Source organism: Babesia bovis, chromosome 3, assembly GCF_000165395.2.
Source record: "Babesia bovis T2Bo chromosome 3, whole genome shotgun sequence".
In the NCBI taxonomy this organism is placed as follows: Eukaryota; Apicomplexa; class Aconoidasida; order Piroplasmida; family Babesiidae; genus Babesia; species Babesia bovis.
The window spans coordinates 1,799,013-1,813,847 of record NC_010575.1 but is presented as its reverse complement, the minus strand read 5'-3'; the positions used below and the strand labels follow the sequence as shown (position 1 = coordinate 1,813,847).

At 42.1% G+C, this 14,835-nt stretch overlaps 6 protein-coding genes across 6 annotated transcripts; 3 read left to right on the top strand and 3 right to left on the bottom strand.

Moving 5' to 3' along the window:
* The first annotated feature begins 89 nt into the window (after positions 1-89).
* Positions 90-3,349, top strand: BBOV_III008390 (putative valyl-tRNA synthetase). Its single transcript, XM_001611917.2, has 5 exons — positions 90-277; positions 313-529; positions 564-2,433; positions 2,467-2,976; positions 3,011-3,349. Exons 1-5 carry the CDS (start codon positions 208-210, stop codon positions 3,317-3,319), a joined length of 2,976 nt encoding a protein of 991 aa, XP_001611967.2. The 5' UTR covers positions 90-207; the 3' UTR covers positions 3,320-3,349.
* Positions 3,350-3,362: 13 nt separating this feature from the next.
* BBOV_III008380 (Eukaryotic translation initiation factor 3 subunit 8 N-terminus family protein) lies at positions 3,363-6,701 on the bottom strand. Its single transcript, XM_001611916.2, has 2 exons — positions 6,646-6,701; positions 3,363-6,341 (listed from the first exon to the last, which is right to left on the bottom strand). Exon 2 carries the CDS (start codon positions 6,291-6,293, stop codon positions 3,393-3,395), a length of 2,901 nt encoding a protein of 966 aa, XP_001611966.1. The 5' UTR covers positions 6,294-6,341; positions 6,646-6,701; the 3' UTR covers positions 3,363-3,392.
* Positions 6,702-6,806: 105 nt separating this feature from the next.
* Positions 6,807-9,254, top strand: BBOV_III008370 (Metallopeptidase M24 family protein). The gene is made up of 7 exons (XM_001611915.2): positions 6,807-6,983; positions 7,044-7,169; positions 7,205-7,436; positions 7,471-7,929; positions 7,965-8,229; positions 8,264-8,353; positions 8,388-9,254. The coding sequence occupies exons 1-7, from the start codon at positions 6,842-6,844 to the stop codon at positions 9,237-9,239; spliced, it is 2,166 nt and encodes a 721-aa protein (XP_001611965.2). The 5' UTR covers positions 6,807-6,841; the 3' UTR covers positions 9,240-9,254.
* BBOV_III008360 (Mitochondrial large subunit ribosomal protein (Img2) family protein) lies at positions 9,234-10,010 on the top strand. Its single transcript, XM_001611914.2, has 4 exons — positions 9,234-9,472; positions 9,556-9,657; positions 9,693-9,808; positions 9,955-10,010. Exons 1-4 carry the CDS (start codon positions 9,344-9,346, stop codon positions 9,959-9,961), a joined length of 354 nt encoding a protein of 117 aa, XP_001611964.2. The 5' UTR covers positions 9,234-9,343; the 3' UTR covers positions 9,962-10,010.
* Positions 10,011-10,062: 52 nt separating this feature from the next.
* BBOV_III008350 (putative 40S ribosomal protein S21e) lies at positions 10,063-10,539 on the bottom strand. The gene is made up of 3 exons (XM_001611913.2): positions 10,430-10,539; positions 10,240-10,361; positions 10,063-10,204 (listed from the first exon to the last, which is right to left on the bottom strand). The coding sequence occupies exons 2-3, from the start codon at positions 10,351-10,353 to the stop codon at positions 10,079-10,081; spliced, it is 240 nt and encodes a 79-aa protein (XP_001611963.1). The 5' UTR covers positions 10,354-10,361; positions 10,430-10,539; the 3' UTR covers positions 10,063-10,078.
* Positions 10,540-10,792: 253 nt separating this feature from the next.
* On the bottom strand, positions 10,793-14,083 carry BBOV_III008340 (Nucleoporin autopeptidase family protein). Its single transcript, XM_001611912.2, has 2 exons — positions 12,684-14,083; positions 10,793-12,648 (listed from the first exon to the last, which is right to left on the bottom strand). Exons 1-2 carry the CDS (start codon positions 13,921-13,923, stop codon positions 10,823-10,825), a joined length of 3,066 nt encoding a protein of 1,021 aa, XP_001611962.1. The 5' UTR covers positions 13,924-14,083; the 3' UTR covers positions 10,793-10,822.
* Positions 14,084-14,835: the final 752 nt, after the last annotated feature.

Sequence of the window (14,835 nt, the reverse complement as noted above, 5' to 3'; positions counted from 1 at the left end):
ACTTTAGGAGTACAACCAGTTACAGGATACCATCAACAATGTGTGGTACTAATGGTAGTGTATCATAGGTTTTACATAACAGTGAAATTAATAACTGGTTATATCCATCCGTATATTTTTAATGTGTTATTGCACAGTTATCCCAATTGGTGCATACCGTTGACGCTGTTAACAATAGGAATATAACATGATTTGAAATATGCGTTCATGCTTTTGTATACAACAGGCCGTATTTTAACTAGATGTAATACAAGGAACTACACAATGGTTACTAAAAGTAGGTGTGATTCCATAAGGGTCAATGTGTAACAGAAGTAATCGGCGAGTTGCAAAATGCCTACGACCCTAAGGCAGTAGAGGAAGGGTGGTACGATTGGTGGAAGGCATCAGGATTTTTTTCACCAAATGCTTCACCAGAATCTAACGCGAAGGGTAGATGGATTGCACTGTTGCCACCACCTAATGTTACGGGTAAACTGCATATTGGACATGCCCTTACAGTGTCTATACAGGATTGTCTAGCCAGATGGTTTGTTATAGTCCTTTTAATCCATATTCCACAGGCATCGCATGAGGGGAGATGTGACTCTATGGATACCTGGAACTGATCATGCCGGTATAGCTACACAAACTGTTGTAGAACGTATGCTAATGCAGACAGAAAATAAAACCAGGCATGATTTTAGTAGAGAAGATTTTATTAAGCGTGTTTTCCAATGGAATGATCAATATGGTAACAATATCAAGGATCAACTAGGCAGAATGGGTGCATCACTGGATTGGACACGTGATGCCTTCACTATGGATGCACCTAGATCAAAAGCTGTGATCGAAGCATTTGTACGAATGTATAACGATGGGTTTATATACCGTGCAACTAGGTTAGTGTCCTGGTGTCCACATTTGTCAACTGCACTCTCGGATATTGAGGTCGACACCTTCGATGTAACGAGTCCCGTTACCATCAAGGTACCGGGTTACGAAAAAAGCGTGGAAGTTGGTTGGTTGTGGATATTCAAGTATGAGGTCAAGGGTTCAAGCCCAGTTCAGTACATTTCAGTGGCTACTACGAGGATCGAGACTATGCTTGGTGATGTCGCAGTTGCAGTGCTCCCCAACGATAACAGGTACCGTGATTACGTAGGTAAAGAGTTGGTGCATCCATTTGTTAGTGATCGGAAGCTAATAGTCATTGCCGATGAGCATGTTGATCCTGAGTACGGTACTGGTGCGGTAAAGCTAACGCCATCGCATGATAAGAATGACTATGATATAGCCAAGAGGCATGGATTGCCATTTATATCGATATTTACGGATGATGGTAAAATTAACAAAAACGGTGGAGAATTTGCTGGAATGCATCGTTTTGAGTGTCGTAAGGCCATAGAGAAACGATTAAAGGAAATGGAGATCCTGGAGGATAAGGTGCCGAATACAAAACCGATGTCCATACCAAGATGCTCAAGGACTGGTGATATAGTGGAATACATGATCATACCGCAGTGGTATATTAACTGTAAAGACCTAGCAGCACGTGCAATGGAGCATGTACGATCAGGTGACCTGACTTTGATACCTAGTACCTACGTATCCGTCTGGGAAATGTGGCTTGGTAACATCCAAGATTGGTGTATATCAAGGCAACTATGGTGGGGACATAGAATACCTGCCTATAGAGTAATATCACAGGAACTTGATGGCGAAGCGCCATGGGTAGTAGCACATGATATCCAGGAAGCAGAAGCATTGGCCAAGAAGCAGTATCCTGATCTAGGAACTTTCGAGCTTAAGCAAGATGAAGACGTCCTGGATACATGGTTTTCTTCAGGGTTGTTTCCACTATCAACCTTGGGGTGGCCCGATGAAAAACACCCAGATTTCATGAAGTTCTTCCCAACTACACTACTGGAAACCGGTAACGATATTATATTCTTCTGGGTAGCTCGTATGGTTATGATGTCACTGCATCTCGTTGGGAAGCTGCCTTTCAACACGGTGTACCTCCACCCATTGGTGCGTGACGCCCGTGGTGAGAAGATGAGTAAGAGTAAGGGCAACGTACTAGATCCACTAGAGGTCATCGAGGGCGCGACACTGGATAGCCTAATTGATAAGATAAATAACTCAAGCCTACCTCAAGGTGAAATTAAAAAGGCGATAGTACTCCAGAAACAGCAGTTTCCACAAGGCATTCCAGCATGTGGAACTGATGCGTTGCGCTTAGGACTTCTATCACTCACAAGACAGAATAGAGCTATTCTATTAGATGTAAACAAGATTATATGTTCTAAGCATTTCGGAAACAAAATATGGAACGCCTTGAAGTTCACAATGCCAAAGATCACACAGGTACCCATGGATATCAATTCGGTGCCATGTCTGCACTGGGAAGATAGATGGGTGTTGTCTAAACTGAACGAATATATATCAAAGGTAGGTGCAGTATATCTGTCTGATAATACATAGGTAACTGCCGCTTTTGAGAATTACCAGTTTGGTGATGCCGTCCAGGCGGCATATGACTTTTGGCTATACCAGCTGTGTGATGTCTACCTGGAGTTGATTAAACCTAGGCTACCTTCACACAAGGATGTGCCGACAGATGATTTACCTAGAGTTGAGGGTGCTATATATGCATTGAGCTGGAGCTTCAGTATCGGGCTCCGCCTGTTACATCCAATCATGCCCTTTATCACAGAGGAGTTGTATCACCATTTGCCGGAGCACCTACGCACATCGGAGTCAATATCTATATCGGAGTTCCCAATAATTAATCCCATATGGGATGACAATGACGTAGATACTGAGATGGAGCTTCTGAAGTCAGCTGTACACAGCTTCAGGTCACTAGCTGCAACACTAGGAATAGCACCCAATGTCCCCAAAACGGGATTCGTAGTAGCACCAGAAGCTCGTGACGCTGAATTGCTTAAGACACTGTCGAATCACGTGGCCACGCTCGCAAAGTTTGAAAGTGTAGGTGGTGTTTCATAAACATCATGGTACCCAGGTAACTGTAGTAACACAAGGACATGAGGCACTGTCACAGTGCGTACAGGATGTGTCACTGACATATATCGCGTACCTACAGGTAGACAAGGATATGGACCTAAGTAAAACAACCGCCAAGCTGTCTAAAAACCTAGAGAAATCTAGGCAGTCCCTGCAGGGATACCTAAAGAAGATGCAGGCACCTGACTACGAAACTAAAGTGCCAGAAAGTGTAAGACAGCTGAATTCCACTAAAGTAGATGAACTAAATGTGGAAATAAGTCAACTAGAACGGGCAATTGCAGAACTAGAACGCTTGCGCGTGTGAACCAATACATAATATCACCATATATAACTATTACGTTGATATAGCACTTTGTGCTTGGTAGTCAATTATTGCCTTATCTGTGTAGGCGGGCGCCTTGAATAGGACGACGATTGCGGTTAAACGTAGGAGCTGCATGGTGACGGTCGTCACGACTGCGGCCATACGAAAACTTGTTTTCACGAGTTTGGAACCTGCGGTCCTGAGATAAGGCGAATTTCGGGTTCTTCATGTTCAATGTCATCTCGTTCTGCTCAACAGCAGTCGTTAGATTCTCTGCCAGCTTAATGGCACATTTCTGTAGGTCAGTGGGTTCAGTGTGGTTGATCAAGCAGTATTTACTACTGTCGTCCCAAGTAGCATGTATATCACCAGTGATAATCATCTTACTCAGTAATGAGTGGATAACATTATTATCCAAATCGAACATACTGGATAATTGATCAACCGAGAACGAGTCGTAGACGGGTACATACTTGAAGATGTATGTATTAAAGGCCTCAACCTTAATGCGGTCCTTCAGAATTTGCAATACCTCCTCACGGTCAGGTAAGCGGTTCCATATTGTAAGACCAGCAAGTAGGTCGTAGCACTCCTTCCAATTACCGTTCTGTAAGTGCCTGAATGTTGACATCACAACATCACGGTTGTTCTCAGGAGGGCCCATGAAGACCTGTTTCTCATGCATCTCGTACATACGACGGAATTGACGTGATATGATCTCGCGACTGTTTAACGACGATTTAGCCAAGTTGGCTGACTCCAGCAAACAAGCACAAATGTTGTTCACAGTCTCTATCAACTCAATGTTCAAATGCATGTGATAAGGTAACAACCTGCGCTTCTCAGCACGCTCCTGCTCTGGAGGCTTCTCATGACCTTTGACCATAGAGAGACCCTGGGCTAGTAATTCCTTGTGACGGTTCTGAGAACAGAGGTCCATTAAGTACGAGTGAGCCTCGCTTATTAAGCCCTTCCTAAAAGCACAAATACCAAGTTGAGCAATGTTGCGATTTAACAATATCTGGGTGGTTATGCTAGTCTCCATAGCAAGGTCATGTATGTTAGGAGTCAACAGTAAGTCCTTAGCTTCGTAGTACAAACCATGCAAAGACTTGTTAAACGCAAGGTATAAGCATGCACGAATTTTTTCACGAGGTGAACCGTGCTCAAAGACAAAATAAGCTAACTCCTCAACAATATCAGAAGCTTTCTTGTTATCATCAGGGAAGTATACCTTAAACTGCTCTTCGTCAGTTACCTTCTGCCTGACCAACTCCCAAATCTTGCCAGATACCACATCGTCCTTGTAATGTAAGTGCTCTAGCATTATAATAGCTATGTTAGCGGCGTGGGTAATGGTTTCCTTGCCCTTGCTTAAACAATATAACAAGGTCTTGTGAAGCAGATACAGCATGTTCACGTTGTATACCAACATAGTGTTGTAATCGTCACTGCCAACCTCGATATATAGCAAACCCTTATAGAGCTCGTCATTCAACTTGCGGACTACCGACTCAAGAATTGTCATTGAGCGTTGGATACGCTCTTCACGGGATACTCCAGCATTCGCGGGATCACGCTCATTGGGAGACTCTGCTCCATTGGGATCATCAGATTCAATAGTCTCAGAAGATAGCAGAGCATGCGGGTGACGACGCAATTCGTCAATCAAGTGAGATACTATACGATATGAATCTATCCACTGTTTGGGAGTCATGGCACCATAGGCATTCGAGTAACTGTCGAACTCAATGTGGAGCAATGTCTCTACAACAAAGATATATAGCGAATGTGATATGCCCTTGGCAATGTATGGTAAAACCTTCAAGTGACGGATGGTCTCAGCAGTGTTGCCACCACGCTTACCACGACGCTCAACAATTGATTTGACATACGATCGGACACTGTCAGCTGATACCATAACCTGGCTGATAACAGCATTAATCTCTGGTGTAGACAAAGAGAACGGATTGTCAGCGGCACCTAAATCAGCCTTCTCAAGAATAGGAACGATGACGTCAGCTACCTGACTTACAGTATGCATTATACCAACACCAGAAGGTACAACAGGACGTTCTTCCTTCTTCTTAACTACCTTGCCCTTGGGTTTCTTAGATGCAACCTTCGGCTTCTGGACTTTGGGGGCGGAGTCCACCTTTTTAACTCCCCATTTAGCCAAAGCTGACTTGTGCTTGTCACCAGCGTCAGCGTCTGAAATGCTGGAGGCGTCCGAATCAGACCAGTCAGAGTAATCAGAGTCCTCTTCACTGTCCTCGTCACCACCATCGTCATCCTCAGCATCTACAGCTGATGCCTGCTCGCTTTCATCTTCAGATGCTGACTCTTCCTCAACAGATGATTCTTCGCTGCTCTCCTCAGTGTCTTCATCATCATCATCACTGTCATCCATATCATCGGAGTCATAATCCTCGTCAGATGACTCCTTCAAGATATCAACGTAAGAAGAAGGGTCCTTGTTATACTCATCAACGACTGCAGCGTATTGCTCATTAAATTTACGAAGCCTCGATTTCAAAGTGTTAAATGATATTGAACGAGCTTTAGACATCTTCTTCAAGGAGTCCTTGTCCTTCTGCTTTTCATCGATAAACTCCTGAAGCTCCACTATAATCTGGACAATCAGCTTTGGAATACGGCCCCTAGAATATTGCTTCTCAACAAGCCTTGCAAGGTTGTCATAGTCCTTCAACACCTCAGAGTAGTCACTAATGGTCTTGTGATGGTCCAAGGCTTTTCCAATGTTCTGGATAGCTTCCAGAGCCTTCGCCCTGGCACTCTTCACAACACGGTTCTCGTCATCATCACTGGAACTGTCACTGGCAACCCAAGCAGCGGCGGCACCAGGACGCTTCTGAGCATCACGCTCACTAACCTCACTAGAATAACCAGAGGAATCCGAATAGGAATCATCAGAATCCTCACCCCAAAATTTGGATTGCACGTTGCTAGCCATGGTGTAAATCACACCAGGTAATACAATCAACAATTAAAAGTAAAGGACCTGTAAAATATAGAATGACCAGGTATGCGCAATCACTAAGAAACAACAAAGATCTTGTGTCAATCGACAAGCAGCAATATAACTATAGAATTACACAGCAAATAGCAAATACATATTGTCTAGATGTAATAAAAAGGATATATAAAAGATTCACTTATATACTGATCGGTTACAGTATCCCGGAAATATATGTAACACACATTAAAGATTGAATGGCCAGTTTAAAATAAAAGGAATCCCTGAGAAAAGCCATACAAACGGCACATATAACAACAAACAAGTACAGATATACCATAATACTTACCTATACGTCCAAGTATTGCAAATGGTTACTATTTATATCAAGAGCACGAAGCCCAGTATGATAAAATGTGTAAATCGAACCATTTTAAACACCAGGCTACCGGCCCCATACCATAGGTTAACAAAATAGGCGCGACGAAATCTTACGAAGGACTGTGAAATATGTACATTAATACCACCAATGCAATCATATACTCATGTATCAAGTAACCACCGGAGCTGTGGCTCTGTTATGTTTCCTTAGCTTGGCGGCGCACCGTCGTACTTCACTCCCCGCCAGAAGACAACCTTTTCCTTTCTTTAAGACACATTGTATTATATGTAAATTACAGGGAAAGGGTACGTTGTAGATATTGATAACCGACTCTGTTATCAAGCTTGCTTTATATAAACATCCAGATAAGAACGAACTACCATTGCTACCCTTTTTAAATGCGGTATCAAACAACAATAAAGAGAAATTACATAAAAATTTTAACCAAAACAAACGAGAAGTAAAATCAACAACAGAACGGAAGCCGCAATGTGCGTTTTCACTTCATTGATTAAAAAATGTGTAGATAATTCCGAGACAGATAACACAATGGCAGATAATCTGACGCCAACACACAAGCTTATGAAAGCGCTTGTCACACATAATCTAGATGCACTTATAATCGACCATGACGACCCTCACGCAACTGAAATACCACACGAAGCATTCGGAGGATTGGAATTCGTATCTAAATTCACCGGTAGTTGGGGACAAGCACTAGTGTCTACAGAAGGAGCATGGTTGTGGACCGATTCAAGGTAGGTTATCATTCTGAATTCTACAATCGATTAGGTATTACATACAAGCAGCAAGGGAACTCCAGCAACCTTGGGAACTTATGCCATATGGCATGAAGGATGTACCTGATCTTCCTACATTCATAAAAACCAAGGGATACAAGAAAATTGGAATAGATGCACATACAACTCCGCAAAAAGTATTGGAACATTATGAGTCTGTAGCTGATACTGCATTCTTCGTGGAACTATACAAAAATCCCATATATGAAATATGGGACTCCAGACCTACGTTACCGGTGGACCACATATTCATCCACCCTGAAAAGTATACAGGAATGAGTACTATCGCAAAATTAACAGAAATAAGGGGTGCTCTAAAAAAGGAAAAGGCAGATGCAGTTGTGTTCTCAGTGCTAGATGAAATAGCTTATGTATTAAACCTTAGGGGCAGCGACTGCGATACGTCACCGTTATTCTATAGCTACCTCGTTGTAGGAGAAATTGATGCCGTGTATGTTTAGGTGACAATATATTGATACTATACAGGCTTTTTATCGATGAAAGAAAGGTACCTGACTCCGTCAGGGATGAATTGGCTTCCTGGGGAGTACAGATAATGCCATATGAAGAACTCTTTTTATTCCTAAGGCACTTGCCGCAAAAAATGACAAAGAAGAATGATGTAAAGACATATACCCTTTGGGCATCGCATTCTGCCTCAGTGGCTATATGTGACTCTTTCATGTCCGGTGACAGTAAGCTCATACAGAAAAGGCTAATACAAAAGCCAACCCCTGCATGCTGGATGAAGGTAGTTTTGTCTGCGTTGCTTACAATGCCGACAGGCCATCAAGAACAAGGTTGAATTGGAAGGCATGACAGAAGCGCATATACAAGATGCTATCGCATTAGCAGAGTTCTTTGCCAAAGTTGAGGTAACATACATATGAGATACCTAATATCACACAGAATATGAAACAAGATGGAACGCTGTTCACCGCTGATGAACTCATACTTGGTTCTATGAGTAGCCAATGCCGTGCTGATATGCCAGATAACAGAGGAATATCGTTCCATCCTATATCATCTATAGGGTCGAACTGTGCGGTAGTACATTATCGCGCCACAGAGGAAATCAAGGCTAAAATAGAACCAAAAATATATTTGCTAGACTCAGGTGGACAGTATCCTGGAGGAACCACAGATGTCACCAGGACAATACATTTCGGTACACCAAGCGATGAAGAAAAAGAGGCATATACCCAAGTACTCAAGGGGCACCTAGCTCTTGGGCATGCAATATTCCCTGAACATACCTCGGGAGCAACACTAGATATACTCGCTCGACAATACCTGTGGGCATCTGGTCGAAACTATTACCACGGGACGGGACACGGAGTAGGTTCGTACCTAAATGTACACGAGGGGCCCATGTCAATATCGTTATTAACAAAACCACGCATGGGAGACTATAAAGTTATATACCTCGAACCAGGAATGGTTCTCTCAAACGAACCTGGATTCTACAAGGAAGGACACTATGGAATACGTATAGAAAACATGATATACGTAAAACCCGTGGAAGGAGATTTTTCAAAAGATAAAACGGAATTCCTGACTTTCGAAACGTTGACATTAGTACCGTACTGCAAGGAACTCATGAATATCGCCATGTTGTCCCAGCAAGAAATTGACTGGATCAACCAATACCACGCAAGAATCGCAGATATACTCTTACCGAGAATGGAAGCACTGTCACCCACGAAGTACGCAGACGCTATAAAGTACATCAAGGCCGCCGCTGAACCCATCAGCGTTTAGACACTACTTCCTCAATGTGTAATATATTACACCTCTACCCTAAATATAGTGTGTAATGCATAATGTATCTATAGCCAGACATATGTATCAATATTTTATTTGATATGTTGATATCGTCATTAGAACGCCTTGCGCGTCAACAATTCTCCTTCCTACAAAGGAGAGCAGTTGTCCAATCAAGCTTCGCCAAGTCAAGCAGCAACAGCAATATCGCAGAGAAACTACCTTTCAAAGTATGTTGTTCATTAGAAAAGGTGTTACCTAGTTAGTTGTGTTACCTGGAATATTGTCTAAACCTATATAATACTTCAATTAGGTAACAAGGACTCCCTCGGGTAACCTAGCAGTTTACGTCAAGATAAGAGCTCATGGAACTTTGGTATATACTGTTATAAGACATATATACGGTGATGTAGATGTATGTTATTATAGAGATATACGTAAAACATACAGGCAATGAAAAAGCAATTGCGCATACTTTGTGAATCTCCAGTACGTGAGAGACTTGGAAGTCTAGAAGTACATGGACTTCATGTCAAAAAAATTAAAAGGTGGTTGGTACAATGCGGGTAAGTCAGTGTTCCATATCTTTGTGGCCTACGGCCACATCTGCAATATTCTCGTTTTATGCCACTTAGTATCTTTTAAGTGGGACTCATTATGTAGTGTTTCTTATATAGGCGCAATTTGGTAATTTATATAATACACCATGCAGATTCTAGCCATTGCAACCAATAGACAAAATACTTGAAGCAACGCGCAAATCAAACAGATACTAAATATAATGCACCGCATAGTCAATATATCTCATTAGACCAAAAGTTATGCTAAACCGCCACTTAGTTCAAGAGACCGTGTTCCTTGAACAAACGGTTCATAGCCTCATCAGCGTCACCACGAACCCTCAAGGTGTGGCTAAGAGCAAAAGCAACGTTCTGGTTAGTGTAAGAGCCATTCTCATCAGTCTGAAATAATTAAAATCACACACGAAAAAACATACCAAACCAATGTTGATCTGTACAGAACCGTGGTCCATAGCAGGCAACAAACGTGAAGTGGCAGAGCATTTACGAGGAATGTATAAATCAACGAGTTTTCCGTCAACGTTAATCATCTTGTAACCTAATGAAGTTATCAGAAAACAACAGGCAATGATACCACGTATATACAGGGGGTCACAAATAACTCACCGATTGAAGTATTACGTAATGAAGTGACTGTGATAAGACCAAATTACGATTGGTAAATGTTAGAAATGACGGGGTCCAAGAAATTATAGAAATTTAGGTCGCTTTTCAGAATTCCCCATATGGGCTGCGCGACCACGGTAATGACACATAGCAGTCATTCTACACATTACGTTACATATAATAACAAGGTACTTTATATTTAGCATTGCTATATAATCATTTTGGTGTTGTGTTGTCACGTATTATAGTCTCGAGAATCAGAGTGTTAAGTCTACGGTAGGATGTCTTCATAACTTTCATAATGTGCAATGTATATACCACGAAACTAACCTAGATTATACACCGCATAAAATACATACTGAATGTAACGATTAGTTTAATCAGACAGTCTACCTAATACATAAAAGCGAGATCCTTGCGGTTTATAACGTCACCGGCACCCGTTTTAACGAAACAGGGCGCTGTAAACACCCATTTACCCGTCTTTAAGTTGCCAGATAAAAACTTGCAACCTAAAGATTCTGTGTGTTCCTTTAGCTGCTCAAGCTGCTTCACAGTCTCAGTTATGGATTTATCTTTGCCGCTGTCATCCGGTATGCAGTTATACAAAGTAACAGTAGCCTGTTTGTTAAGGCCTTCACCAACAGGATGTATTTGAGATGTGCCACCATAAAGAGTTACCTTCCTGTTACCTATGTCAACAATCTTGTCCAAATTCAAACCTCGAAGGTCAGTGTAGCCAGGCCACAATATATCACCAAAACCTTCACGTGTCACCTGAAAATCCATAACATTAGATAACTGCTTATCGGTCATCTGACGTAAAGAGGCCATCGTGGGCCTTGTAGAGTATCCCTCCCTAGTTAAGATGGGTGGATTGCCAGGTGTGTCATCAGCAAGCTTGAATATAGGACACGAAGAGGCAGATGACGCCTCCTGCGGCAAAGGACTGTCGAGACATACAGCGTTATCGTCCTGCAATACTTCCGCATTATCCTCAGTTAATATGGATTTCTGAGACACGTTACATTGAGTATCCAACTGGCCTAGGACCGAACGTTGTTGATCGGCTTCCTGAGTTATTAGATCTACATCTGAAGTCAATTGATTGACATGTTCCTCAAACAATGACTTGCGTCTAGATACAGAAGGAAGGTCATCAGACTGTAAAGTAACGGGATCATTAGGCCTGCGTAAATGACAACCACGAGCTTGATGACGTAGAGCCTCAAATTCCTTAGCACCACCATTATGTAAAGATAAGAATTGGTCGTCCAAGCAGGAATATTTGTCGCTGCTGTGACCATCTAGGGAACCATCAGGCGATTTTTGTATAACATTGGTGAAGCCAGCACTGAATCCTTCCTGGAATTTTGCCTCAGGAGTTGGAACTACTGGCTGCCGTGATTTAGCATCATCGTAATCAGTGTTGTCGCTACTAATATGGAGCATGTAACGAGGTAGTTCTACACCAAGCTCCCTAAGAATCTTACGACAGCCAAATCGATCATTCATGTCCTCGATACCATCAATGACCGACTCCGACTGCTTCGGTTGTGAACTGTGAGCTAATGTCTCCGTAAGATTCTTCCGCGCATTAGTGATCTTCATCAAATAATCCTTTGCCTCCTGAGGTAATGCAGCGTCATTTGTCCAAAAGCTACGTAAACCTGGAGAGGAATCGCGTATATTAAAGTTAATATTTAAACGGCTCAAACTAGTATTAGACCCCTGTGTCTGTGTCGTCTGGCCGAATAATGTACTTGAACCTAGAGGCTGATTTGTCCCAGATCCAAATGAAAATAGAGAACTTGAGCTCCCGGGAGTAGTGGTATTGGTACCAAACAAATTGCTACTACCTGTACCGGTAGTTCCAAATAAAGAGGATGTAGAAGCGTTACCAGTAGTGGTATTCAACGACGAATTGGAAAACAAATTGGATTGGGTCGATGGTGCAGCCTGGGTGTTTCCAAACAGACCACCAGTACTACTAGGTTGAGTTGATCCAAACAGGGTATTTGTAGCACCAGTAGTAGTTGAACCAGTGTTAGTTGATGAGCCAAAAAGACCTGTTCCAGTTGTACCTGTAGTGGTATTGGTGTTACTAGCATTGTAATTCCCGAAAAGGCCGGTATTAGAAGTGCCAATAGTAGAAGTTGTACTGCTCCCAAAGAGGCCAGTAGAACCAGTGTTAGACGTGGTATTGGTACCGAATAAACCTGTATAACAATGGTTGTGGTAACATATAACATACCTGTAGTGGACGAAGCAGGTTGGGTGGAACCTAATAAACCAGTGGTGTTAGACTGTGAAGACCCGAATAATCCAGAGCTGGTAGTGGGAGTACTAGGTTGTGTAGAGCCAAACAAACCAGCACTTGTAGTGGTAGTACTGGGCTGCGTTGTACCAAATAGTCCACCAGAAGTACTCGGCTGAGTTGTACCAAAGAGGCCACCAGTAGTACTAGGTTGAGTGGAACCAAACAAACCACCGGTAGTAGTGGATTGAGTGGTACCAAATAGCCCACCGGTAGTGCTCGGCTGAGTTGAGCCGAATAAACCTCCAGTAGTATTAGTTTGCGATGAACCAAACAGACCGCCAGTAGTAGTTGTAGTACTGGGTGTTGAACCGAAAAAGCCACCAGTATTACTGGGTTGCGATGACCCAAACAGACCGGTGCCGGTTGTCGTAGTACCCGGCTGCGTCGTAGCAAACGGACTAGTGGTGGTTGTAGTACTAGGCTGGCTAGAGCCAAATAGACCAATACCTGTGCTGGTAGTAGCGGGCTGGGTAGACCCAAACAAGCCAGTACTTGTTGTGGTACCGGTATTCTGCTGCATGAGGGAGCTACCAACTTGGGGATTGGCCTTCTTGTAATACTCCCAACGAAACTCATCCGCACAAAATTCAGGCTTGTCAAAGGATATATGGGTAATAGAACAATTGTCAAAAGTCTGCGTAGTGGCTGCCTCATTACCCTGTATCTGTGTTCCAAAAGCAGTACTGGATCCACCAGTCCAAGTACTACCGGTATTCTGAGTCGAACTTCCAAATAGAGATGACCCAGTATTCATGTTGTTACCGAAGGAAGACGTGACCCCCGTATTCAAACCAGATCCGAACAGTCCACCACCGGTAGTATTAGTACTAGACTGGCCGAATATATTATTAGAAGAACCCATAAATCCCTGCTTGTTCTGATCAAAAAATGAGCCGGTATTGCTCACAGTACCAAAACCAGAAGAAGGGTTCTGCTGAGTAGATTGACCAAATAGAGATGTGTTCTGCGATGCTCCAAAAGTAGATCCTGTAGTTTGGTTCATGAAACCACCAGTGACCATCGTGTTGCTACTACCGAAACCACCGAAAGTTGAGCCGACATTTTGCCCTGAGGGGACCAAAGAACCCAATGTGTTTAACGAGCTTGCAATACCTGTATTTTGCTGTGGAGAGCTGCTCCAAAAACTGGAACCTCTATTGTTGTTGCCAAACATTGTTAGTACAATCGAGGTAATAAGTACACAAAACTATTCAGGAGAACTATAACATGACACCCTAGTGTATAACGAGATTCCTAACCCATATGAACACAATCAGTTCTATTTTACTAAAATATTCTGTTGAAAAAATATTTTATAAACGTATCCATAGAAACCATCCAGTAAATATTACAATCTAACAGCTGGGTAATACTCCATCGCGCGTTGAAGGGCGTGAACACCATGGGAATTATTTAAAATTTGGAAGACTATAATAGTGAGGATCATAGTAGAATTAATTATATGGATAATGATTTTTTATGGTGTCGTAACAAATTTAATCAAGTATATCCTTCTACACTTTTATGCTATGTTATATATTTATAACCTGGTGTGTGATGTGTAGAATAATTGATTGCGATGATAATGCATTAAACGTTCTCCTTAGACTTTGGGTTGTGGTATCATATTTCTAATCTGGTTTTATCAAACGTTAGGCCAACGTGCCATGCTATATGGGCACAGTAGTGTGACAATGCGATAAATAAAAATGACGCACTAAGATAGTGTGCCTTAAGGCCAATAAAGAAAATCTATTATTGGAAGTAGCTAAGGATCTGTTCTATCGCAATAAAGTGTAACGATGTCCTATATAAACAGCGGTTCTATAACCAAGTATGGAATGTTTTGTCAGATTCCTGGTACCGGATTCCTATTTCAGTCCCCTGACAAGAGCAATCTATATTTTGTCATAATTATTAACTTTACAACGCCATTTATGACACCATCATCGAGAATCATTATCTATATCATTATAGCATACTAAATAACAAATCCAGCACGTTTTACATCGCTTGGGCTTTATATTTCATTATTTGTTAAGTATATTGTTTTATTTAAATAAATTGTAAAAAGATAATTTTTACA